This window comes from Nomascus leucogenys, chromosome 17 (assembly GCF_006542625.1).
Source record: "Nomascus leucogenys isolate Asia chromosome 17, Asia_NLE_v1, whole genome shotgun sequence".
Classification (NCBI taxonomy): Eukaryota; Metazoa; Chordata; class Mammalia; order Primates; family Hylobatidae; genus Nomascus; species Nomascus leucogenys.
This window is the reverse complement of record NC_044397.1, coordinates 38429691-38455521: the sequence shown is the minus strand read 5'-3', so window position 1 is coordinate 38455521 and position 25831 is coordinate 38429691. Positions and strand designations below refer to the sequence as shown.

At 52.5% G+C, this 25831-nt stretch overlaps 1 protein-coding gene across 1 annotated transcript in view; it reads right to left on the bottom strand.

Annotated features, from left to right (window-relative positions):
- CASTOR2 (cytosolic arginine sensor for mTORC1 subunit 2) overlaps positions 1–24443 on the bottom strand; it is a 64826-nt gene extending 40383 nt beyond the window's left edge. The window contains exon 1 of the mRNA XM_030797490.1: positions 23972–24443. Coding sequence (XP_030653350.1) covers positions 23972–24084 — 113 coding nt within the window. The 5' untranslated portion in view covers positions 24085–24443. The remainder of the gene's footprint in view (positions 1–23971) is intronic.
- Positions 24444–25831: the final 1388 nt, after the last annotated feature.

The window sequence follows — 25831 nt, the reverse complement described above, 5'->3', positions numbered from 1 at the left end:
TGGAAAGCCAGATTTGTATGTTCTTTCTCAATGTTTAAATGCTGGTGGAATTGTTTAAAAACACACTGGGTGGGCCAAAGAAAACACGCCTGGACTAGAGATAGGCTGTTTTCTCTTCCCGGACCCCTAAAGGTGCTCAGTGCCTTGTGTTTTAAGGGCAGCTGACTTCCTGGATAGTAATGAGTGATGGTGTGTGACCACTGGTGAGGTCAGTGCCCAGAGCACCAACAAGGTGGAGATAAGTCCCTGCAGGATGACTCAGGGCTCCAGGGCTGCCTTCAAGGTGGGGTCAGGAGTTCGAGACCAGCCTGACCAATATGGTGAAACTCCATCTCTACTAAAGATACAAAAATAAGCCGGGTGTGGTGGCGGGCACTTGTAATCCCAGCTACTTGGGAGGCTGAGGCAGGAGAATTGCTTGAACCCGGGAGGCGGAGGTTGCAGCGATCCGAGATGGCACCACTGAACTCCAGCCTGGGTGACAGAATGAGACTACGTCTCAAAAAAGAAAAAAAAAAAAGAAGTGGCCCGTGACCACTGGCCATCTCTGGACAACAGATGAGCAATGAGCAATGAAAGCCAGAGGCCAAGAGTGAGAACAGTTTAATATCAATTTTTGTAAAATATTATTTAAAAAAAAAAAAAAAAAAGGCCAGGTGCAGTGCCTCACACCTGTAATCCCAGCACTTTGGAGGCCAAAGTGGGTATATCACTTGAGGTCAAGAGATCAAGACCAGCCTAGCCAACATGGTGAAACTCTGTCTCTACTAAAAATATAAAAATTGGCCAGCTGTGTGGTGCGTGTCTATAATCCCAGCTACTCAGGAGGCTGAGGTGGGAAAATTGCCTGAACCTGGGAGGTGGAGGTTGCAGTGAGCCGGTATCACGCCACTGCACTCCAGCCTAGGTGACAGAGCAAGACTCTGTCTCGAAAAAAAATTAAATTAAATTAAAAGAAAAAAAGAAAACCAGACAGAACCTTCTTACTGCTCAGTCTCTGTCTTCCCCAGCCACTGTGAGAGGGGCCTGACTCCCCATGGGGGTGATGAAGAAGCCCTCGGGAGACCAGAGGCATGGCCTTCCTGGATCACACAAATTGCCTGAATTGCTCTCCCTTGGGCCACCTGTCCCTGCCCTCTGCGGCAGAAAGGCCCAGACTGCAGGAGAATCTGCCCTCCCAACAGATGTGTGTGTTTGAGCGACTTAAGAACCTTCCTTCTTCTATGGGAGGATTTAGGGGTCCTGGCATTTTTTTTTTGTTTTTTTTGTTTTTTTTGAGACAGAGTCTCACTCTGTTGCCCAGGCTGGAGGTGTGATCTTGGCTCACTGCAACCTCCACCTCCCAGGTTGAAGCAATTCTCCTGCCTCAGCCTCCCGAGTAGCTGAGATTACAGGCTCCCGCCACCACGCCCAACTGATTTTTGTATTTTTAGTAGAGATGGGGTTTCACTGAGGCCGGGTGCGGTGGCTCACGCTTGTAATCCCAGCACTTTGGGAGGCCGAGGCGGTTGGATCACGAGGTCAGGAGATCGAGACCGCGGTGAAACCCCGTCTCTACTAAAAAAAATACAAAAAAATTAGCCGGGCGTGGTGGCGGGCGCCTGTAGTCCCAGCTACTCGGAGAGGCTGAGGCAGGAGAATGGCGTGAACCCAGGAGGCGGAGCTTGCAGTGAGCCGAGATTGCGCCACTGCACTCCAGCCTGGGCGACAGAGCGAGACTCCATCTCAAAAAAAAAAAAAAAAAAAAAAAAAGAGATGGGGTTTCACCATGTTGGCCAGGCTGGTCTTAAACTCCTGACCTCAAGTGATCTGCCCACCTTGGCCTCCCAAAGTGCTGAGATTACAGGTGTGAATCACTGCGCCTGGCTGGTGCTGGCTTTAGAGAACAAACACTCCTTGGTAGCATAAACACAGGGTAAGATCCTAATGGTTGAATTTTTTTGTTGTTATTTAAAGTCAAGGTCTCGCTCTGTCACCCACGCTGGAGTGCACTGCCAGCCTCAAACTCCTGGGCTCAAGAGATTCTCCCACCTTGCCCTCCAGAGTAGCTGGGACTACAGGTGTGTGCCACCATACCTGGCTAATTTTTAAAAATTTAAAAAATTTTATCGAGATGGGGGTCTTACTACATTGTCCAGGCTGGTCTCCAACTCCTGACCGCAAGTGATCCTCCCTCCTTGGCCTCCCAAAGTGCTGGGATGACAGGCGTGAGCCACTGCACCTGGCGAAACCGTTTGTTTTTCATGGGATATTCTAGGAACACATGTGGTGTGCAGGGCAGGGCCTGCAGTACAGGTAGGAGCTGTGCTGTCTTAAAATCACCACCTTCTCCCAGACCCACATTTTTGGAAGGGGGCATAAGGGGCAGGTGATCAGAAGCACCACAGGCAGTATCTGAGCTCAGTGCATTGCCCCTGGGGCTCTAGATATGGGAACCTTCTGCAACACTGAGACCTGCAGCCATGTTCTTTTTTTTTTTTTTTTTTTTTTTTTTGAGACAGAGTCTCACTCTGTTGCCCAGGCTGGAGTGCAGTGGCGTGATCTCGGCTCACCATAACCTCCATCTCCCGGCTTCAAGCAATTCTCTGCCTCAGCCTCCCGAGTAGCTGGGATTACAGGCACTCACCACCACACCTGGCTAATTCTTTTTTTGTATTTTTAGTAGAGACGGGGTTTCACCATCTTGGCCAGGCTGGTCTTGAACTCCTGACCTCGTGATCCACCCCCTCCACAGGCATGTTCTAAAGACAGTATCCAGCTGGGTGCAGCAGCTTACGCCTGTCATCCCAGCACTTTGGAAGGCCAAGGAGGGCTGATCACTTGAGGTCGGGAGTTTAAGACCAGCCTGGCCAACATGGCGAAACCCCATCTCTACTAAAAAATACAAAAAAATTAGCTGAGTGTGGTGGTGTGCGCCTGTAGTCACAGCTACTTGGGAGGCTAAGGCAGGAGAATCGCTTGAACAGGGAAGGTGCAGGTTGCAGTGAGCCGAGATTGCGCTACTCCCCTCCAGGCTGGGTGACTGAGTGAGACTCTGTGTCAAAAAAATCCAAATAAATAAATAAATAAAGGTGGCATCCGTGTCTCAGTGAGCATCTGCTGAAGGAGTAAATGGAAAGCTGAAATTGGCTAAAATGATTTAAGGAAAAAAGAGCTATCCAGGTATCCATCTGGAGCAACCACCTGTGGTAGATGTGGTGCTGGGCTTGGTCTGTCCATGATGCCATCTAACCCTCAGGCCACCCTAAGGAAGGTTCTGCCATGCCCCTCTGCAGACGGGACACTGAGGCCTGGGGGGTAATGGAATATGCTCACCGTCACAGTTAGCGAGGGCAGAGCTGGGATGAGAGATCAGGGCAGAACTGAGATCACCTGACAATGATTCTTTTTTTTTTTTTTTTTTTTTTTGAGACAGGCTTTTTCTCAATCTCTGGCCCCCAGGCTGGAGTGCAGTGGCATGATCCTGGCTGGCTTACTGCAGCCTCAACCTCCCAGGCTCAAGCAATCCTCCCACCTAAGCCTCCAGAATAGTTGGGACTACAGGCAGGAACTACCAAGCCCAGCTACTTCTTGTATTTTTTTTGTAGAGATGGGGTCTCACTATGTTGCCCAGGCTGGTCTCGAGCTTCTAAGCTCAAGCAATCCCATCACCTCAGCCTCCCAAAGTGCTGAGTGTGAGCCACTGCCCCCAACCCCCTGACAGTGACTCTTGAAAGGGGCTCAACTTTTGCTTCTGTGGGAGCCCTGAGGACCAGAACCAGACCTGCCCTGAGAAGGGGCTAGATCTCCCATCTTTCAGAGCCTCACTGGCCCACCCTGCATAGAGACAGGAGTGGCGCAGTCTAGAATGGTTCTTCTTTTTTTTTGGGACAGGGTCTCACTCTGTCGCCCAGGATGGAGTGCTGTGGCTTAATCTCGGCTCACTGCAATCTCCACCTCCTGGGTTCAAACGATTCTTATGCCTCAGCCTCCTGAGTAGCTGGGATTACAGGCGTGCACCATCACACCCAGCTAATTTTTATATTTTTAGTAGAGACGGGGTTTCTATTAACCCCGTTGGCCAGGCTGGTCTTGAACTCCTGACCTCAGGTGATCCGACTGCCTCGGCCTCCCAAAGTGCTGGGATTACAGGTGTGAGCCACTGTGCCCGAGTGGCTCTTAAATCAGACTGCTGAGTCCAAAGCTAGCTTCTTCGACTAAGTTATACAGATGGCTTTGGGCAGCTTCCTCCCCCTCTGGGGCCTCGGTTTCCTTATCTGAGACATGGGGGAGGTCACATACCCACCTGAATTGATAATGCATCCAAAGGGCATGGCGGTGGGCCTGGCCCATAGGAACCTGAGCCAAGGTGGGCCTCACTGCCATCTTCATCAATAGCAGTGAGAGGAGCAGGAAGGGAGGTGTTGGCTCCTTCCTCCAGGGATCCACCATCAGAGGGTGCCCTCCCAAAGGTGGGGAGACGGCAGCTGGCCTGTTGTTCTGTATCACCAGCATTTCAACTCACCCAGGCAACCATGGTTGGTGGGTCCCAATTTCTACTGAGATCATCCCATGTAGGTCACATGGCCAGGGTCCCACACCCCAGCCTCACCACTTCCATCAAGCCAAACGCTTCCCATTTCCAGCCCGATGATGGTACTAACTTCCCTGTCCCTCTGTGGAGATCCCCAACCCCAAATAACCTCCCCTGATCTCCAGGGTCTGTCTCTTGGTGACGATACCCGCTTGCCTGCCTTAGCTAAGGGGGTCAGTTGCTTCTACCAGTCTCAATGCCCCAGAAACTGAGCGAAAACCCAAGTATTGACGGCCTACTGAATGCAAAGTCTGATTCTGACCCTGGGGTTCTATTCCTTGGTTTTTAGAATGCCCCCAGACACAGATGAGGGCTGAAGACTCAGAAAGGCCGGGTCAGGCCAGGTGAGGTGGCTCACGTCTGAAATCACAGCACTTTTGGAGGCCGAGGCAGGAGGATCGTTTGAAGCCAGGAGTTTGAGGCCAGCCTGGGCAACAAAGTGAGACCCTGTCTCTACAAAATACTGTAAAAATTAGCCAGGTGTGGTGGCACATACCTGCAGCCCCAGCTGCTATTCAGGAGGCTGAGGCAGGAGGATCCCTTGAGTACAGGAGCTGCAGTGAGCTATGATTTTGCCACTGTACTCTGGCCTGGGTGACCGAGTGAGACCCTGTCTTCAAAAGAAAACAAGAAAGGCAGGGTGACCTGCACAGGGATATGTGGTAGCAACAGCAGAGTGGAGAGAGCGCTTGATAAGGTGCCTTGTTGGGAGACATTCCCTACATCATGGTGCCATGGGGAATCACATAAGCAGGTCAAGTGTGCCTCACTCAAGCACTCAGAAACCAAGTTTGCAGAGGGGGTCAGGACAGGAGATGCACACAACTCACAGCCAACCCCAGACTCTGGACCTGGGGCACCTGCTAAGCACTTTCTCTGTAAGATCTCACTTAAACCTCCCATGAACAGCCCTATAACGTGGGTGTTATCACCTTCTTCATTTTTCTACAGAAACTGACAAAGACACTTAAATCAGGCTAATTTGGACTGAGGGGTTGGGTGGGGGACGGGGTGGGAACTTAATCAAAGAGAAGCTGCAGGAGGGAAATTGTGGACTAGAACAAAGTCTGAAGAGGGTGGAGAAAAGCACAGATTAAAAAAAAGAAGAAGAAAGAAAGAAATGTGGCCGGGCATAGTGGCTCACGCCTGTAATCCCAGCACTTTGGGAGGCTGAGGCAGGTTGATCACCCGAGGTCAGGAGTTTGAGACCAGCCTGGCCAACATGGTGAAACCCCGTCTCTACTAAAAATGCCAAAATTAGCTGAGTGTGGTGGCACACACCTGTAATCCCAGCTACTCGGGAGGCTGAGGCAGGAGAATTGCTCAAACCCAGGCGTCAGAGTTTGCAGTGAGCTAAGATTGCACCACTGCACTCCAGCCTGGGCGACAGGGTGAGACTCTGTCCCCGCCACCAAAAAAAAAAAAAAAAATGCATTTTACTGCCTGCAAGCTCGAGTTCTCCCTCTAGCACCCTACCCACCAGGGCTCCTCAGAGGCCTGGCTTGAGGAATGGATACGGTAGCCTTGTCATCTGCAGGTGACACCAGGCCTGCAGCTTGTTCTCCGAGGTGTCACCCCCTCATTCTTTTTTTTTTTTTCTTTTGAGACGGAGTCTCACTCTGTTGCCCAGGCTGGAGTGCAGTGGTGTGATCTCTGCTCACTGCAACCTCCGCTTCCCGGGTTCAAGCAATTCTCCTGCCTCAGCCTCCCAAGTAGCTGGGACTACAGGTGCCCACCACCACACCCGGCTAATTTTTGTATTTTTAGTAGAGACGGGGTTTTACCATATTAGTCAGGCTGGTCTCGAACTCCTGACCTCATGATCCGCCTGCCTCAGCCTCCCAAAGTGCTGGGATTACAGGCATGAGCCACCACGCCCAGCCCATACATCCCATCATTCTTGACTGTGCTGCTCTAGTGGAAGAAACAGCCCAAAAGCACTGCTCAGTTGGGAGGGGGTGGAGGGAGTCCAGCCTGGGTGTGTGCAAAGGAGTCACCCAGGAAGCTCGCTCACCTAGGGATCTGCCCTTAGAGATGCACTTGCCTGGGGCCAAGCCCTGGGTGGCTGGGGCAGGTTACCTGGAGGCCCAGGGGCCAAATGCAGGAGCAAGTTCCCATCAGGAAAGGGGAAGAGTGAATCCGAGATCCAGCTCCTGCATGCAGGGGAGTGGGCACGGGCAATCCGCTTACCCCAGGGTTGTTCCCCAGCCTCATCTCTGAGGCAATGAAGGAGGGTAGAGTCTGAGGGCTCCCCTGACACCTCCACCTGTCCCCATCCCCTATCAGCGTTCCACATTCCAGTGCAGGCCCAAAATTCTAACCCCAAAGAAGAAGGGTGGTGGGGTACGCTTCTTCCCACTTTTTTTTTTTTCTTGAGACTGGGTCTCACTTTGTCACCCACACTGGAGTGCAATGGTGTGAGCATAGCTCACTGCAGCCTCCAACTCCTGGGCTCAAGTGATCCTCCTGTCTCAGCCTCCAGAGTAGCTGGGGCTACAGGTGTGCACTACCACGTCTGGCTAATTTTTAAAATTTCTTGTAGAGACGGGGTCTGGCTATGTTGCCCCAAATGGTCTTGAATTCCTGGCCTCAAGCGATCCTCTTGCCTCCACCTCCCAAAGTGCTGGGATTATAGGCATGAGCCACCGCACCGGGCCTTGATTTCACATTTGAACACTCCCACATTAAAAAAAAAAAAAAATTATTAAAAAAAAAAATAGGCCCAGCGTGGTAGCTCATACTTGTAATCCCAGCACTTTAGGAGGCCAAGGTAGGAGAATTGTCTGAGCCCAGGAGTTCAAGACCGGCCTGGGGAACATGATAAAACCCCAACAGGATGGATTTGATTCCTATACAAATTGAAGCTGCCCTGCCAAGGAGGGCCTGCCTGGAGGGGATGAGACCTTCGTCCTGAGGCCTCAGGGTCAGGGGATCAGGAATGGGGGAGCTAGAATAGAAGCGGACAGGCTGGGCATGGGGGCTCATGCCTGTAATCCCAGCACTTTGGGAGGCCAAGGCGGGTGGATAACCTGAGGTTAGGAGTTCGAGACCAGCCTGGCCAACATGGTGAAACCCTGACTCTACTGAAAATATAAAAATTAGCCAGGCATGGTGGTGTACACCTGTAGTCCCAGGGAGGACTGAGGCAAGAGAATCACTTGAACACGGGAGGTAGAGGTTGCAGTGAGCCAAGATTGTGCCATTGCACTCGAGCAGCCTGGATGACAGAGCAAGACTCTGTCTCAAAAAAAAAAAAGAAAAAGAGGACAAGACATGGCAGTCAGCATGCAGAGGAGGGGCGACTGGAGAAAGACTGGCGGTCAAATGGGCAGGACCTGGGTGGGCTGGGTGGGAGGGGGGCTGGATGTGGTGCTGTGCACCAGGGAGGGGACACAGAAGCAGGGTGCAGTCTGGGAGGAAGACTTGCAAGCACCATATGGGGACACAGTAGACACCCAGAGTGTCCAGGCACCCTGCAGGCAGAGCTGGTGTGCAGGGCAGAGAAGGGTCCCCAAGACATTGCTGGGAGCAGAGAGGTCACACCTTCCTCAAGGCCGGCTGGAGGACGCAACAGCTCTTTGTGTTCCAAGAAGCAGCTCTTACCAGGGGGCTGCCTGCCTGGCCCCAAAGTTTCTTCAGTCTCCTTACTATAGACCCCTCCCCTCCTGCCAGCCTCCCACATCCCCACAGCTCAGCCAATATGAAACAAATAAACAGCTTCCCTTCCTCCAATAAAAATCAGCCATCCTGCAATTGTCAGATGTGCCCTTCCAGTGCTTCCAAAGCAGAACAGACCATCCGTGCCATGGGGACAGAGGCCACCACTGCCACCTCGCCGAGGCTTGCATCAAGTACAGGGCACCTCAATAAACATCCACTGAATTTCTGTGAATAATAGGTTCACTATCTAATCAACACCTCACTAAGTCCCTAATATAAAATTCCCCATTTAATTCTCACAACCACCCAAGATGTTGATAGTATTATCTCCGGTTATTTTTTGGTATAGAGATGGGGTCTCACTATGTTGTCCAGGCTGATCTCAAACTCCTGAGCTCAGGCAATCCTCCTGCTTCGACCTCCCAAAGTGTTGGTATTACAAGTGTGAGCCACCATGCCTCACCTTATCCCTATTTTAAAGATGAAACCAGGCCACGGTGTGGTGGCTCATGCCTATAATTCCACCACTTTGGGAGGCCAAGGCAGGAGAATTGTCTGAGCTCAAGAGTCCGAGACTGGCCTGGGCAACACAGTAAGACCCTGTTGCTATTAAAAATCTTTTTTAAAAATTAGCTGGGCATGACGGTGCACACCTGTAGTCCCAGCTGCTCGGAAGGCTGAGGCAGGAGGATTGCTTAAGCCTGGAAGGTTGAGGCTACAGTGAACTATGATCACGCCACTGCACTCTAGCATAGATAACAGAGCCAGACCCTCCTTGGAGGTTCTAAGTTGCCCAAGATCACATGGCTGGTGGGTTGTGGGAATTTGGATAAAAACACATTTTCCTGTTATGTGCACATCCTGAGAAATGACCCTTGGCATAAGCTTTTCCATCTTGGGTTAACAGTGGAAAGGAGTGCAGGAGGGCATAGGCGGCGAGGAGTTGGGTGGGGGGGGGGCGCCAAGGCTGAACCCCAAACTGCTGTTGTCCACTGTGTGACTTGGGGGCAGACAGCTTCTTCCTGTAGAGCTGCTATGAGGGTGAATGATGGGAACTCCCCGCGGAGGCCTCATGCATGGTGGGTGCTCAAGAAGGATCTGCCATGGCCAGAAGCAGTGGCTCATGCCTATGATCTCAGCCCTTTGGGAGGCCGAGGCAGGCGAATCACCTGAGGTCAGGAGTTTGAGACCAGCCTGGCCTACATGGTGAAACCCCATCTCTACTAAAAAATATGAAAATCAGCTGGGTGTGGTGGCACATGCCTGTAGTCCCAGCTACTTGGGAGGCTGAGGCAGGAGGATCACTTGAACCCAGGAGGCAGAGGCCACATTGAGCCAAGATTGTACCACTGCACTCCAGCCTGGGTGATAGAGTAAGACTCCATCTCAAAAAAAAGAAAAAAAAAAAAAGGGAACATCAGACACTGGGGACTCCAACAGAGGGGAGGTTGGGAAGGGGAGAAAGGTTAAAAAAATTACCTATCAGGTACAATCTTCACTATTTGGGTAATGGGCGTACTAGAGACCCAGTCCCCACCAGTATGCAATATATCCATGTAACAAACATGCACGTGTACCTCTTGAATCTAAAATAAAATAAAATCTTAAACATTAATTTTTATTTTTATTTTTTTGAGACAAGGTCTGGCTCTACTGCCCTGGCTGGAGTATGGTGGCACGATCTCAGCTCACTGCGGCCTCCACCTCCTGGGGTCAAGCGATCCTTCCACCTCAGTCTCCTGAGTAGCTAAGACCATAGGTACACACCACTATGCCCAGCTACATTTTGTATATTTTGTAGAAATGAGGTTTCACCATGTTGCCCAGGCTGGTCTCCAACTTGTGAGCTCAACCGATCCACTCACCTCAGCCTCCCAAAGTGCTGGGATTACAGGCATGAGCCACCACGCCTGGCCTCAAATTTTATTAACTGTGGTAAAATACACACAACAAAACCTACCATCTTAACTATCGTTAAGTGTGCAATTCAACAATGTTAAGTACATTTGCAATACATTTGCCACCATCCATCTCTAGAACTCTTCATCTTACACAACAGGAACTCCATACCCACTAAAAACACCAACTCCCCAGCTCTTGGCAACCACCATTCTTTCTGTCTCTATGACTCTGGCTACACCAGGTATTTCATACAAGTGGGATCTCATGCAGTATTTCTTTTGTGACTAGTTTATTTCACTCAGCATGATGTCTTCAAGGTTCATTCATGTTGTAGCATGTGTCAGAATTTCCTTCCTTCCCCCCCCAAATAATATTCCTTTGTGCGAATACATCCCATTTTGTTGATCTGTTCATCCATCAGTAGACACCTGGGTCACTTCCACATTTAGGCCTTAGTGACTAAGGGTGCTGTAAATGTGGGTGCATGGCCGGGCGCGGTGGCTCATGCCTGTTATTGCAGCACTCTGGGAGGCCAAGGCTGGTGGATCACTTGAGGTCAGGAGTTCAAGACCAGCCTGGGCAACATGATGAAACCCCGTCTCTACTAAAAATGCAAAAATTAGCCAGGCGTGGTGGCATGCACCTGTAATCCCAGCTACTCAGGGGGCTGAGGGACCAGAATCACTTGAACCCAGGAGATGGAAGTTGCAATGAGCCAAGATCACACCACTGCACTCCAGCCTGGGTGACAGCAAGACCCTGTCTCAAAAAAAAAAAAAAAATGGGGTGTGCAAGCAAAACCTCAGGTTTTTAAGCAGAGATCTAGCTCAGAGATTGGAGTATGTTCAATGTGTTACGGTGAGGGCAAGCCTGAGTATATGGCACCTAGACACCAGTTTTCCATTTAGGCCAGGTGACGTAGCTCACGCCTATAATCCCAACACTTTGGAAGGCTGAGACAGGGGGATCACTTGGGCCCAGGAGTTCAAGACCAGCCTGGGCAACATAGCGAGACCCTGTCTCTACAAAAAATACAAAACTTATCTGGGCATAGTGGTGAGTGCTTGCAGTCCCAGCTACTCAGTGGGGCTGAGGCAGGAGGATTGCTAGAGCCCGGGAAATCAAGGCTGGAGTGAGCTGAGATTGCATCACTGCACTCCAGCTGGGGTGACGCAGTGAGACCCTGTCTCCAGAATTTTTTTCAGGCTGGGTGCGGTGGCTCATGCCTGTAATCCTAGCACTTTGGGAGGCTGAGGTGGGTAGATCATGAGGTCAGGAGATCGAGACCATCCTGGCTAACACGGTGAAACCCCGTCTCTACTAAAAATACAAAAAAATTAGCCAGGCGTGGTGGTGGCAGGCACCTGCAGTCCCAGCTACTCGGGAGGCTGAGGCAGGAGAATGGCGTGAACCCGGGAGGCGGAGCTTGCAGTGAGCCGAGATCGCGCCACAGCACTCCAGCCTGGGCAACAGAGCCAGACTGCGTCTCAAAAAAAAAATAAATTTTTTTTCAAAAAGTTTTAATTTAGCACCGTGGAGGGCCCACAGGGACCTTGGACACCCAGAATCCCACTGGCCCAGCGCGGATGCAACTGGGGTGGTTCCTCATACTGCAGCCGTGTGCAGGCTCAGAAGAGACCAATTAAACCTTTTACAACTTTTTTTTTTTTTTTTGAGATGGATTTTCACTCTTGCCGCCTAGGCTGGAGTGTAGTAGCATGATTTCGGCTCACTGCAACCTCTGCCTTCTGGGCTCAAGCGATTCTCCTGCCTCGGCCTCCCAAGTAGCTGGGATTACAGGCGCCCGCCAACACACTGGCTAATTTTTGTATTTTTGGTAGAGTCGGGACTTCACCTTGTTGGCCAGGCTGGTCTCGAACTCCTGACCTCAGGAGGTGATGCACCGGCCTCGGCCTCCCACAGTGCTGGGATTACAGGCATGAGCCACCGTGCCCAGCTACAACTGACTTTTTTGGTCCCTGAGAGATAAGTCAACACCGAGGGACAACCAGTCCTGAGCCCTGGACATGGACCTGGGGGTGAGGACAGAAGGGGATCAGGACCAGCCCTCTCATCCTGCACCCCGAGGCATGGGTGATCCCAGGAAGCCACTTACTAGGCACCAGGGTGGCTTCCTGGAGGAGAGGATGCTGAAGCCGACCTCAAGAAGTGTCTGTGTTAGGTTTAAGGACTCACTAGAGTTCTCTGGCTGGACTAAAGGTAGGGTGATCACATAGTCAGGTTTGCCCTGCTGTCTGCGGATCGCTGTTGTTGTTGTTATTATTATTATTATAATAAGGCAGGGTCTTATTATGTTGTCCAGGCTGGAGTACAGTGGTGCAATCTCGGCTCACTGCAACCTCTACCTCCTAGGCTCAAGCAATCCTCCCACCTCAGCCTCCTGAGTAGTTGGGATCACAGGCATGCGCCATCATGCCTAGCTAATTTTTTGGATTTTTTGCAGAGTCGGGGTCCCACCATGTTGCCTCGGCTGGTCTCCAATTCCTGAGCTCAAGTGATCAGCCTAAAGTGCTGGGACTACAGGCATGCTAGGATTACAGGTGTACTGGGATTACAGGCGTGAGCCACTGTGCTTGGCCAATCTAGTAATTATTTTAAGTACTTCCTGCTATTCTAAAAAATGTTTGTTCCCATCTCAATGATAAATGGCAGGGTCATTTCATTCCTTATCTGTTGCTACATAACAAATTACCCCAAATCTTAGTGGCTTGAAACAGCAACAAACTTATTATCCCTCACAGTTCCTAGGGGTTAGGAATTTAGGTGTGGCTGAACTTGGCAGTTCAAGGCATTGGCTGGGGCTGCAATCCACTGGAAGGCTTGCCTGGGGCGGAAGGATCTGTTTTCAAAGCCCCGCTCTGCCTGCTGAGGGTGGGAAGCCTCAGTTCCTCTCCATATGGGCCTCTCCATGGGGCTGCTTGGGTGTCCTCAGGCCTTGGGGGTTGGTTTCCCACACAGCAAGGGATCTGGGAGAGAGGGAATGCCATGCAGAAGCTATCCTTTCGTGCCCTAGCCTCGGAAGTCTCGCAGTATTGCTTTTACCATCTCCTAGTGACTTAGAAGAAAGTAGCTAAGACAGACATTTAAAGGAGAGGGGGGTGGAGGGATCCTAGCTTTTTTTTTTTTTTTTTTTTTTTTTTTGACAGAGTCTGGCTCTGTCGCCCAGGCTGGAATGCAGTGGCGCGATCTCGGCTTCACGCCATTCTCCTGCCTCAGCCTCCTGAGTAGCTGGGACTACAGGCACCTGCCACCACGCCCGGCTAATTTTTCTATTTTTTAGTAGAGACGGAGTTTCACCGTGTTAGCCAGGATGGTCTCGATCTCCTGACCTTGTGATCCGCCCGCCTCGGCCACCCAAAGTGCTGGGATTACAGGTGTGAGCCACTGCACCCAGCCAATCCTAGCTTTTAAAACCACCAGCAGCTGGGAGCAGTGGCTCATGCCTGTAATCCCAGCACTTTGGGAAACCAAGGCGGGAGGATCACTTAAGGTCAGGAGTTTGAGACCGGCATGGACAACAGAGTGAGACCCCCTCTGTACAAAAAATCTAAAAACTACCACAGTTGGCCAGGCGCAGTGGCTCATGCCTGTAATCCCAGCACGTTGGGAGGCCAAGGCGGGCAGATCACTTGAGGTCAGGAGTTCAAGACCAGCCTGACCAACCTGGTAAAACCCATCTGAATTAAAAATACAAAAAATTAGCTGGGCATGGTGGTGGTACCTGTAACCCCAGCTACTCAGGAGGCTGAGGCAGGAGCATCACTTCAACTCAGGAGGCAGAGGTTGCAGTGAGCCGAGATCATGCCACTGCACTCCAGCCTGGGAGACAGAGTGTAACTCCATCTCCAAAAACAAAAACAAAACAAAACAAAACTACCATGGTTACCTAAAATAGGGCATGTGTTGGGAAGGGAGTAGGAAGAGCCAGAGTGGATAGACAGAAGACATCTGATCAAGAAAGATTCAGGCCGGGAGTGGTGGCTCATGCCTGTAATCCCAGCACTTTGGAAGGCCAAGGTGGGTGGATCACCTGAGGTCAGGAGTTTGAGACCACCCTGGCCAACAAGGTGAAACCCCGTCTCTATTAAAATACAAAAAATTAGCCAGGCATGGTGGTGCATGCCTGTAATCCCAGCTACTCTGGAGGCTGAGGCACAAGAGTCACTTGAACCCAGGAAGCAGAGGTTGCAGTGAGCTGAGATCACGCCATTGCACTCCCGCTCGGGTGACAGAGTGAGACCCTGTCTCAAAAAACAAAACCAACAAGGCAGAGATGTGGCGAGGGATTCTGAAGGAATGCATGAAGTCCACCCAGCACCCACTCCAGTTGTGTCCCTCCATCCTCCCGGACTCCCCCCTGCCTCTGCACTCCCAGCCATGCCCCCCGTGTGGGCCTCTGGTCCTCTCACCCTCTACCTTTGCTGGAGAACACACGGGACTCACGTCTTTTCCTCCCATGGGACAGAAACACCTTTCGCGATTCCTATCGGGCCCTGCCTACAGCAGGTACACACTGCAGGGTTTCTGCGTGAACAGAACATACCAATTTGCACCCGCCACAGGACAGCGGCTTGTTCCCTGCAGACACCTTTCTCTTTCCAGACTCCAGGCGTTTGCTCCTCCAGCCCAGAGGGATGGGGCAGCAATGAGCATTTGGGCTGCCCTAGAGGCAGGAGGCAGGAAGCTATCTGGATAGTTCAGGAAAGAGATGAGGAAAAAGGAAAAAGGCATAGGAAAAAGATTTGGGAGCTAGGGTTGAGCCAGCCCCTTTCTCTGGGCAGCAGCAGACTATGGCTGTCCTGAGTGGGCACACGCAAGGCTCTGGGGCTCACCCCATACCCTCTTCACTCATACCCCTCCCCTGATCCATCTGTGCCCACCCACTCCTGTTCCCTGCTTGCTCATCTTGCTTTATCCCCAGCACCTCCTGACATTTTCTCATGCCACCCATCACCCCATTCTTGGCTCAGATGGTGCCGCCTCCTCTAGGAAGCCTTACTGGCTTGCAGTTCTGTGGTCCTAGAGCATTTTGGCTGCCCCTGCCAGAGGCCCGACACCTAAATGACAGGTGAGATCCTTGGCTTAGTTCTGCGAGAGCAGTGACAGCATCTCCACTTTCCAGAATCAAGATGCGATTATGTGTGTGTGTAAAAAGTCTTCTAAGCCCGGGCTTCTCTGGCTCTGCCCTCACAAACTGGTGCTGGCCAGTGGCCCCAGGACCTTCCCAGTTAATGCTTAATGGCTGGGTACAGTGGCTCACACTTGTAATCCTGCACTTTGGGAGGTCCAGGTGTCTTTACTAAAAATACAAAAATTAGCCAGGCATGGTGGTGGAGACCTGTAATCCCAGCTACTTGGGAGACTGAGGCAAGAGAATCACTTGAACCTGGGAGACAGAGGTTGCAGTGAGCTGAGATCATGCCACTGCACTCCAGCCTGGGCAACAGAGCAAGACTCTGTCCCAAAAAAAAAAAAAAAATGCTTATTGGAGCTTCTAGTGGACCAGATACTCTTGAGAGTGCTTGACGTGGTTTATCTCATCAGCCCTCACAACCACTTAGGGTGCAGGCATGATCATCATCCCTGTGTTACAGGTAAGAAACATAACACAGCGAGGTCAAGCAACTTGCCCAAGATCACACAGCCAGGATGAGCAGTGCTGGGATTCCAGCCGAGGTGTCCCACGGCTCTAACTCCCTTGGGCTAGCCTGTCTTTCCCTAAACTGCAATCAGACAGTGGCCTCAGCCCAATGTGCTCCGAGGAATGACGAGGGCTCTGCATGGACTTTTTGCAATTTTAAGCTTTTCTCTCATAAACGCCTCTTAAGACGTTAGTGTTCACTAGCCGGGCGTGATGGCTCACGCCTCCCAGCACTTTGGCAGGCCCAGGCGGGCGGATCACAAGGTCAGGAGTTCGAGACCAGCCTGACCAACATGGTGAAACCCCATCTCTACTAAAAATACAAAAATTAGCCGGGTGTGGTGGCAGGCGCCTGTAATCCCACCTACTCTGGAGGCTGAGGCAGGAGAATTGCTTGAACCTGGGAGGTGGAGGTTGCAATGAGCCAAGATTGTGCCATCGCACTCCAGGCTGGGCGACAGAGCGAGACTCTGTCTCAAAAACAAACAAACAGGCCGGGCGCGGTGGCTCACACTTGTAATCCCAGCACTTTGGGAGGCCGAGGCGGGCGGATCACGAGGTCAGGAGATCGAGACCACGGTGAAACCCCGTCTCTACTAAAAAATACAAAAAATTAGCCGGGCGTGGTGGCGGGCGCCTGTAGTCCCAGCTACTCGGAGAGGCTGAGGCAGGAGAATGGCGTGAACCCGGGAGGCAGAGCTTGCAGTGAGCCGAGATTGCGCCACTGCACTCCAGCCTGGGCGACAGAGTGAGACTCCGTCTCAAAAAAAAAAAAAAAAAAAAACAAAAAAAACAAAAAAGAAACAAAAGACTTTAGCGTTCACCATGGCTCCTTTGCAAGATGTCCTGCAGGTAGGAACACGAATGACCCAGTGCAGGCCAAAACAAACCAGAGACCTGCATTCAGCAGATCTGGCCCAGGAAGGCAGAAGGAACTTTCGATGGGCACATGCTTACTGCATACTTGCCTGTGTAGTTTTTGCCAATCCAATGGACTTTCTAGAATGGAATTTAAAGATAACAGCATTTCATGGGCAAAAAGGAGGGTGCTGCTTGGCTGGGCATGGTGGCTCACACCTGTAATCCCAGCACTTTGGGGGAGGCCAAGGCAGGTGGATCATCTGAGGTCAGGAGTTCGAGACCAGCCTGGCCAACATGGCGAAACCCCGTCTCTACTAAAAATACAAAAATTAGCCAGGCATGGTAGCTCACACCTGTAATCCTAGCACTTTGGGAGGTCAAGGTGGGAGGATTCCTTGAGGCCAGGAGTTCAAGATCAGCCTGGACAACACAGTGAGACCTTGTCTCTACTAAAATTAGAGTAAAATAAATTAACCAGGTGTGGTGCTGCATGCCTGCAGTCCCAGCTATTCGGGCGGCTGAGGCAGGAGGATACCTTGAGCCCAGGAGTTTGAGGCTGCAGTGAGCTATGATGGTGCCACTGCACTCCAGCCTGGGCAGTAGAGCCTGTCTCCAAAATAAACAAATAAATAAAGAGGTGGCTCCATAATAATATTAATAAAAAAATAGAGGGGACTCTGGGAGTAGGTTCAGGTTCCAGAGGGGTTGGGGTAAGCCAAGCAGATGGGGCACACCGGGATCCCACCTAGATCTGGGGTCACACAGCAGTCTGTGCACAGTAATCTCTCTGCCCCTCACACCTGAGTCAGCCTCCAGGCCTGTCCCAGGTAGGTCAGCTACGGGACTGAGTGCCTCAGTCCTACTGTGCACATGGCCATCACCCACAGCTTCTGGGTCCCCCACCTCCCTGCGGCGGAGAGCATCCATCCGGATGGCAGGCCCCATATTGAGTGGTGAATCCTGATTGGTCCATGATGGTCTCATTCCCTGTGCCTGTGATAGGCTGAGGCATGTTCATGTGTCCCAGTTCTGACCAATGAGATGAGGAAGTCTGTGCAGGGATAGGGGTACCCCTAGAAAGGTTTTCTCAGGGCCACCCTAGAGGCAACAGCTCCTTCCTTCACGGAGTTTCCTCCTGACTGCCCAGGATGCATGGAGCCGCCCCAGCCATTACAGTGGGGCTATGCTTCTGTGCCATGGGCAGCCAAGCAGAAATTGATGACCTCATCAAGCCTTTAAGTTACTCAAGCCTGGAGCAGCCCAACCCATAAACTCTGATCACACAAAGTTCAAACTTCTTATTGGTTATGTCCTGGCTTTTTGTTGTTTGTAGCTCAAAGCATCCTTGCTGGCTGGGCGCAGTGGTTCACACCTGTAATCTCAGCACTCTGGGAGGCCAAGGAGGGAGGATCACCTGAGGTCAGGAGTTCGAGACCAGCCTGAGTAACACGGTGAAACCCTGTCTCTACTAAAAATACAAAATTAGCCAGGTATGGTGGCGGGTGCCTGTAATCCTAGCTACTGCAGAGGCTGAGGCAGGAGAATTGCTTGAACCAGGGAGGCAGAGGATGCAGTGAGCCGAGATTGCACCACTATAGTCCAGCCTGAGCAACAAAGTGAGATTCCATCTCAAACAAACAAACACCACAAAGCATCCTTGTTCATAGCCCCTGGTTACATTTCATCTTTTTTTATTATTTTTCAGAGACAGGGTCTCTGTCGCTCAGGCTGGAGTGCAGTGGCGCCATCATAGCTCACTGCAGCCTCAAATTCCCGGGCTCAAGTGATCCTCCCACCTAAACCTCCTGAGACAGGTGTGCACCACCATGCCTGGCTATTTTTTTTTTAATTATTAAAAAAAATTTTTTTTGTGGAGATGGGGTCTTGCTTTGTTGTCCAGGCTGGTCTCAACCTCCTAGCTTCAAGGGATCCTCCCACCTCAGCCTCCCAAAGTGCTGGGATTATAGGCATGAGCCACTGGTCCTGGCCTCATTGTTTTGAGTTAAGCCCATCCTACCAGAAGAGTGAGCCCAACGTGCCCTCAGGGAAGCTGAAATGGAATCTAGAAGGATGCACGGGGAAGAAAGGGGTAAGGCAAGAAGTAATACTCTAGGCAGAAAGAACAAAGGCCTGAAGGCTGGAGGCATGCTAGGGTGTGGCTAGAAGCTTCGAAGTGAGGCTGGAGAGACAAGGTGAGGTGGGCCACAGAGGGCCCTCAGCTAGGTCACAGAGCCTCAGGGTTACCACAGAGGACAAGGGAAGCTCAGCCGACAGACCTACCCAGGGCCTTGCCTTCTGGCTTTATGCTGAGAATAAATAAGCGCATTCCTCGCCTAGTCCAGCCACACCCACGTGCTCCTCCAAAGGTCCTGGGCAGAGACCTGGTTCAGCAGACCCGGGACAGGGTCGCTGGGCTCTGCTTCTACCAGGTGTGATTCTGCCTTCTACAATGACGTCTCTTCCAGTCCCCAGGGCACTCCTATGAGACTCTGGCAAATACTTGGGTTGAAATCTGGGTCACTCTGATGGTCAGAAATCCATCAAACAGACATTTACTAAGTGCCTACAAATCAGGGTGCTATGCGCAGCGGAGACAGGACCTGGTTCAAATCCCAATTCTGTTTCTTTCCAGCTGTGCGACCTTGCTGTTGTACTTCTCCAAAGCTAGTGTCTTCACCACTCTGCAAAATATGGCAAAGTCAACGGTAGCTCTCATCACCACTGGTAGGTACTGTGGTGATGTGGTGGGGAGGGGTGGATCAAATCATGCACAAAAAACTTGAAGGTTGATAATCTAGGTAAGAGACAAAGACAAGCCAATAACATGTTGTTATGGGCAAAAGTTGAGAAATACGCAAGGTGCCCGGAAGGAAGTATCTGAGATAGGCTCTAAGGCTCTAAGTAGAATGTCTAAGCAGGTCGCGGTGGCTCTCGCCTGTAATCCCAGCACTTTGGGAGGCCGAGGCTGGTGGATCACTTGAGGTCAGGGGTTCGACACCAGCCTGGCAAACATGGCGAAACCCAGTCTCTACTAAACATACAAAAATTTGCCGGGCGTGGTGGCGCACGCCTGTAATCCCAGCTTCTCGGGGTGAGCTGAGAATGCACCACTGCACTCCAGCCTGGGTGACAGAACAAGACCCTATCTCCAAAAAAAAAAAAAAAAAAAAAGAGAAAAAAATAAAGAAAAGGCCCACCAAGGCCAAGTAGGCAGGAATACAGAAAGGCCAGCATTTCAGTTCTGTACTCCTAAGCCTTTCAGAACACTGTGCTGTAGACAGAAGGGCTGGACATAACCATTCAATGGGGGCATCTCTTGCAACCTGCAACAGCAAAAACTAGGAGCTTATGCCAGAAAGGTGCAGATTTGCACATTTAAATCCCGGATCTATCACTTCTTGCGTGACCTTGAGCAAGTCACTTAATCTTTGAGCCCCAGCTTCCTGGTTTGCAAAGCAGGTTTAATACCTAATACACAGAACGTACCTGGGGGTCCTGGGATCTAGATCCTCTCTTCCAACTAGTTAACTCCAAGTGTGAGCCACTGGCTTTCCTACTTCAAAAGCCCTAAGGGCCAATGGCTCAGGCCTGTAACAGTTTAAATGCTATGTCCGCACGCACCTCTGAGAGGCTGAGGTGGGAGGATCATGTGAGGCCAGGAGTTTAAGGCCAGCCTGGGCAACACAGTGAGACCCCCATCGCTACAGGAAATGTAAAAATTAGCTGAGTGTGGTGGTGTGCAACCGCAGTCCCAGCTGCTTGGGAGGCCGAGGTGAGACGACTGCTTGAGCCTAGGAGTCCGAGGCTGCAGTGAGCTATGATGGTGCCACTGTACTTCAGCCTGGGCAACAGAGTGAGACCCCATCTCTTAAAAACAAACAAAACAAAGCTCTAAGATTTAGTACCACCTCCTACAGGTAGGCACCCAGCCTTCTAGGTACCCTGCTAGACCAGCCCTTCCTTGACTCCACCCTGCTGCAGAGTGATGGCCTCTTTCTTTCTCTTCCACCAGGCTCTAGGGCTTGGCAGAGGAAGAGGCAAGGTATCTCTGCATCCCTTGGACCCAGCCACACCCCCACACAGAGTGAATGTTTCCTAATGCCATTCCCTTTCCACAACTCCACTCCACGAGAGAGAAGTGACTTAAGTCTGCTAAGGGGCGGAGGGAAAGGTCCAGGAAGGTTTCAGTGTGTTATCATTAGCTCTTGAGGATTGAATAGGAATTTACTAGGGGTAGGTGGGGGAGAATATTCCAGGCAGATGGAAGAGAAGTAGACACAAAGGCACAGAGGTATGTAGGGAACAATAAGGGAAATTGTGTATTTGCTGGGGGAGGGCTAAAGATCAGGATTCAAGGCCAGGAGCAGTAATCCCAGGACTTTGGGAGGTCGCGGTGGGAAGATTGCTTGAGCCCAGGAGTTGAAGGCTGCACTGAGCTATGATGGCGCCACTGTACTCCAGCCTGTACAACAGAGCAAGACTCTGTCTCTAAAAGAGAAAAATAAAAAATAAAAAATAAAAAAATAAAGATGAGGATTCAGGATCTAGATCCCAAAGGGCCTCGAATGCCATGTCAACGATTTGATGCTATACAGTGACTGACAAAACTGTAAACGGGCCGGGCGTGGTGGCTCACGCCTGTAATCCCAACACTTTGGGAGGTTGAGGCCAGTGGATCACCTGAGGTCGAAGTTCAAGACCAGCCTGACCAACATGGAGAAGCCCCGTCTCCACACAAAATTAGCCAGGCGTGGTGGCGCATGCCTGTAATCCCAGCTACTCAGGAGGCTGTGGCAGGAGAATCGCTTGAACCCAGGAGGCAGAGGCTGCAGTGAGCCGAGATAGCGCCATTGCACTCCAGCCCAGACAAGAGCAAAACTCCGTCTCAAAAAAAAAAAAAAAGTAAATAGGTGGCACAGGGACCCTCAGGGCATGCTGTGCTAGTCTGGGCTAAACTTAGGTTTCGGAGAGGGAGGTGACACAGCTGTGGGTCACACCACCTGGGGGCAGGTATTGCAGGAAGAATCTAAGGGGTTCTACCTGGATGGCTGATTACTGAAAACAGTTTAAATGCTATGTCCGAAGGCTGCGACCCATTAACACTCGCTAAAAAGCCATTTCCCACAATCATCCCACGCCATCCACACAGCAGTTCTGTGTCCATGAGCGAGCCAAGTAGTGCTATCTCTATTTTACAGACGGACAAAGTGTGAGCCAGAGGAGAGAGACTTCGCCTCAGCCACGCAGGCAGGGGGCTCTGGTCACACATGACCTGAAGCCACGATCTGGGATCAGAGTGCTTGGGGTGGCAGGTCCTCAGGCATTTGACGAACGTTCCAGCACCTTTTGAGGCCAGACCATGGAAACACAGAGATGGCCTTTGGCCTCTGAGTCATCTTGAAACTGGACTAGTCAGCTGGGTCACCTGGGCCTGGGACAGGACAGGCTGCTTTCTGGGGGAGGGAGGAAGGGGGACCCACTGAGGGGCAGGTTTTCTTGTGTTCCCAGATGCCAGCAGGGGGGCTTGACCCCAGAGACATGCCTATCTATCCGTGAGTACCCAAAGGGGACCCTGAGTTGGGGGCTGGAAGGCCAGTCTCTCCACCAAGGGAAAGGGGCTGAGGGACCCTGCCCTTTGCTGCCTTTCTAAGAAGCCCCCAAATGCCCCCTCCTTCCAGCACCCAGGCCCTGTGCACAGCCGCAGCCTGAGTCATCATCCTCATTTGAATGGTGGCCGAGAAATCAGCCAGGGGGCTGCCCAGGGCTGAGGGCCAAGGCTTGGAAAAACAAGGCTGTTCTGTTACCTCCAAGCCTTGGAACGTCACGCCCGGCTAGGGAGTGGGGGGCAGAGGGCAGGCAGAAGCAGGATCTGAAGGTGTCAACAGCCAGAGGGGGCTTTGTGTGAGGGGTGGGGGCGCGGTTCAGAATCCGAGCTGTTGGCTTTTGTTTTCAAATGACCTGTTTAATCATTACCCTTTGCAATCAACGGGGAGCACAGGCTCCATGGCAGAGGCTTGGCGACTATTTTAAATCTCCATACCCTACTGAGCAGCCGGAGAAGAAAGTAAACAAGATGCCATCGGCAGATCTGGCTCCATCTCGCAAACAATAGCCGGACTGAGCACCCGGCTCAGACACACACATCAAAGTGAGATTTCCAAGCAAGAACTTTTCACAGGCAGATAACAGGCTGGGATGGAATTATTTCTCTGTCTCCCTTGAGCTCAGTGCCAAAGGGGGCAGCCTAAGGGGGCTGTCATTTTCACGCTAACCTTGACCCGAAACATATTCATTCATTTTGCAGTGAGGGAGAGCCACCACCGCCCCAAACCGCGAAAAACCAACCAGTAACAACTTTATCATTCCTTTTTAAGTCACAATGGTGGGCAAACGAGACTTAAGTTACAGCAGCTAGCTGGCACTCACACTCCCCTCAGCTCAGGCTCCTTAAACAACAACAACAACAAAACCCTAAAGCAAGCACCCACCGGGGCTCACAATGTCAAACCCTTACCTGGCATAGGGAAAATCCAAGTGAGAGAGAGACTGTCAGTGTGTGTGATTCCCTCTTTCACCTTCCAAGGCCTTCAACTATTTTTCCCCCTGCAGCATCCAAGCCCAGCCTCAAGGCAGATGCATAAACACGCCTGCTCCTCCCCTTCTACGGTTGGGCAAAACATCCCCCCACCCCCTTTCCAGGACCCCAAGGAGAAAGAATCACGTCCTCTGCAGCCCCTCCCTGGCCCTCGCCCCCCCATTCCCCCCCAATTCCAGGCCGTCCGCAGCAAGCCTCGTAGGCACCTTGAGATAAACACCCACTAATGATTTTATGATTTTCTGCTCTGGGTAACCGCGCTCAGCGGAATCCCTCCCCCCGCCGTGGCGACGGGGGCCGGCCCAACCGAGGGATGGGGGGATGGGGGCGTTAGTTTGTTTTTTCCAAGGCCTCGTCCCCACACCTGTTTTTCATTCATTCATTCGTTCGTTCCTTCATCCATTCACGGATCCGTCACTGCAGCCGCCCCAGCCCCCCGGATTTCGGGGAGGGGGCTGCGATGGGGGAGGCGGTGGGAGATGGGGGGGCACGACAGAGGTGGGGGGTGGTGCATCGGGGGGTGGACGGTTGCGGGGGGTCCGGGAGCCAGGACCCTGCGGCTCCGGCTTTGTCAGACGCGGGCGAAGCGGCGGCGGGGGCGGGGCGGGGGCGCTCCCGGGGCCCAAAGTTGTTTTCCGAGGCGCGGCGGCGAGGACAGCGGCCCGGGGTGCGCCCCCTTTGTCTGTCCCCGGCCGGCGCCGCGTCCCCGCGCGCTTACCTGGTCTTGGAGGACAGGAAGGCAAGTTTGATCAGGCCGTAGGTGAACAGCGGGATACTCTCCTTGGCGACGCTGGCAACTTGCAGCCGGTGCTCCAAGATGTGGAGTTCCATCGTCCGCCCGCGCCCCGTCCGCGGCGGCTCATCCGCGGGGGGACGAGCCGCGGCCCCCGCCCCCTCCGCGCCCTGCCGGCACCGACAGCCGGCCCGGGGACCCGGGAGCTCGGCGCCGGGCGCGGGGGGCGGCGGCGGCCGGGCCGGGCCGGACAAAAGGGAGGAGGCCCGCCAAGTTGCGAGGGGGAGCCGCGGGGCGAGGGAGGCAGCGCCGGCGGAGCAGCAGCCGAGGGGCCGAGCGGCGGAGCAGCGGCGCGCGTCGCCCGGCGCGGGGAGCAGCTGGTGTTCGCTGTAACAAACAACTTGCCACTCAAACGCCGGTCCCCGCTGCGCATGCGCGGCCCGCGCGCGGCCTGCCGGGACTTGTAGTCCGCCTGGGGGGCTCCCCCGGTGCTGCTGCTGCTGTTGCTGTTGCTGCCGCGGGGGCTGGGCTGCCGGAGCTACCGGCAGCCCGGTGCACGGGAAATGCAGGAGCGCGGGCATCCTCAGGACCACGGGGAAGGCCGAGGGGAGGCACGGGGCGGGTGGAGCCAGCCTGAGCCTAGGCGCGCCCTCTGGCACCCACTCAGGCTCGGTACTAGGCGCTTGGAGTGTAAAGCGAGCAAACCAGACGACTCCAGTGCTGGAGAAGGCCCGAGTCTGGGAGCGCCAAGATGTAGGGCAATCGGTCATGAGAATGCAGAGAAGCCAAACCGAAAAGCTTGCTGGGGACCCAGAGGGAGGGGATTGATAGGTCGAAGGGGGTGACCCGGGGGAGGGGACACTCAGGCTGGGTTTTGAAGGATGAATGGGAGTTCGTAGCAAGGGAGTGAGGGCGCGCGGATGGAGGACAGAGGCCTTCCAGGCTGCAGGAACAGCGTGTCCTAGGGCAGAGAAGCGTGAAAGCCCCCACGGCGCTGTGTTTGGCTTTGTTGCAGCGGAAAATGTGAGGGAGGAGAGAAAAGAGATAAGGCAGGCATAGTCACCAGGAGTCAGGTCGGGAGGGTCATGTGTGCAGAGCTAATGAGGTGGCCATTTATCCCACTGGTGAAGGGGTGATGGTGACTGCGAAGGCTGAATTCGCGGAAAATGTAAAGTGCGTCTGAGGCACTTCCAACCCCAGGGCCCACGCGCCCGGACCACAGAGGTTCCTCCTCCATGGCTGTCTGGTTTTGAAATGTTCTGGGTTAAAGTGATTGGTGCTTCGACCTTTGGCAGAGTAATTTGGGGACGCGATGGGTGAGATCTATCAGCCAGGGCAGGCTGAGAACTCTCTTTTAGGGGAAAATTGCAGTTGTGCTGCCTCACCTTCCCTCAGCCCTCCTCTGTTAGGTAGGAACATACTAGGTTTTGTCATTTCCACAAAAGGGTGAAAAGCCTGTAATCTGTGGTCGACAGATCTTAGAGCATGCATATCCCCCTCCCACTTTATTTTCTTTCACTCTTTTTCTTTTATTTATTTATTTTTTAGAGACAGGGTCTTGCTGTGTTGCCCAGGATGGAGTGCAGGGGCTCAATCATAGCTCACTACAGCCTCGAACTCCTGGGCTTAAGCGATCCTCCCACCCCAGCTTCCCGAGCAGTTGGGACTACAGTTATGCCCGGCTAATTTTTTTTTTTTAACTTTCTTTTCCCCACCCCCGAGATGGAGTCTTGCTTTTTCGCCCAGGCTAGAGTGCCATGGCGCCATCTTGGCTTACTGCAACCTCCGCCCCCTTGGTTCAGCGATTCTCATGCCTCAGTCTCCCAGTTAGCTGGGATTACAGGC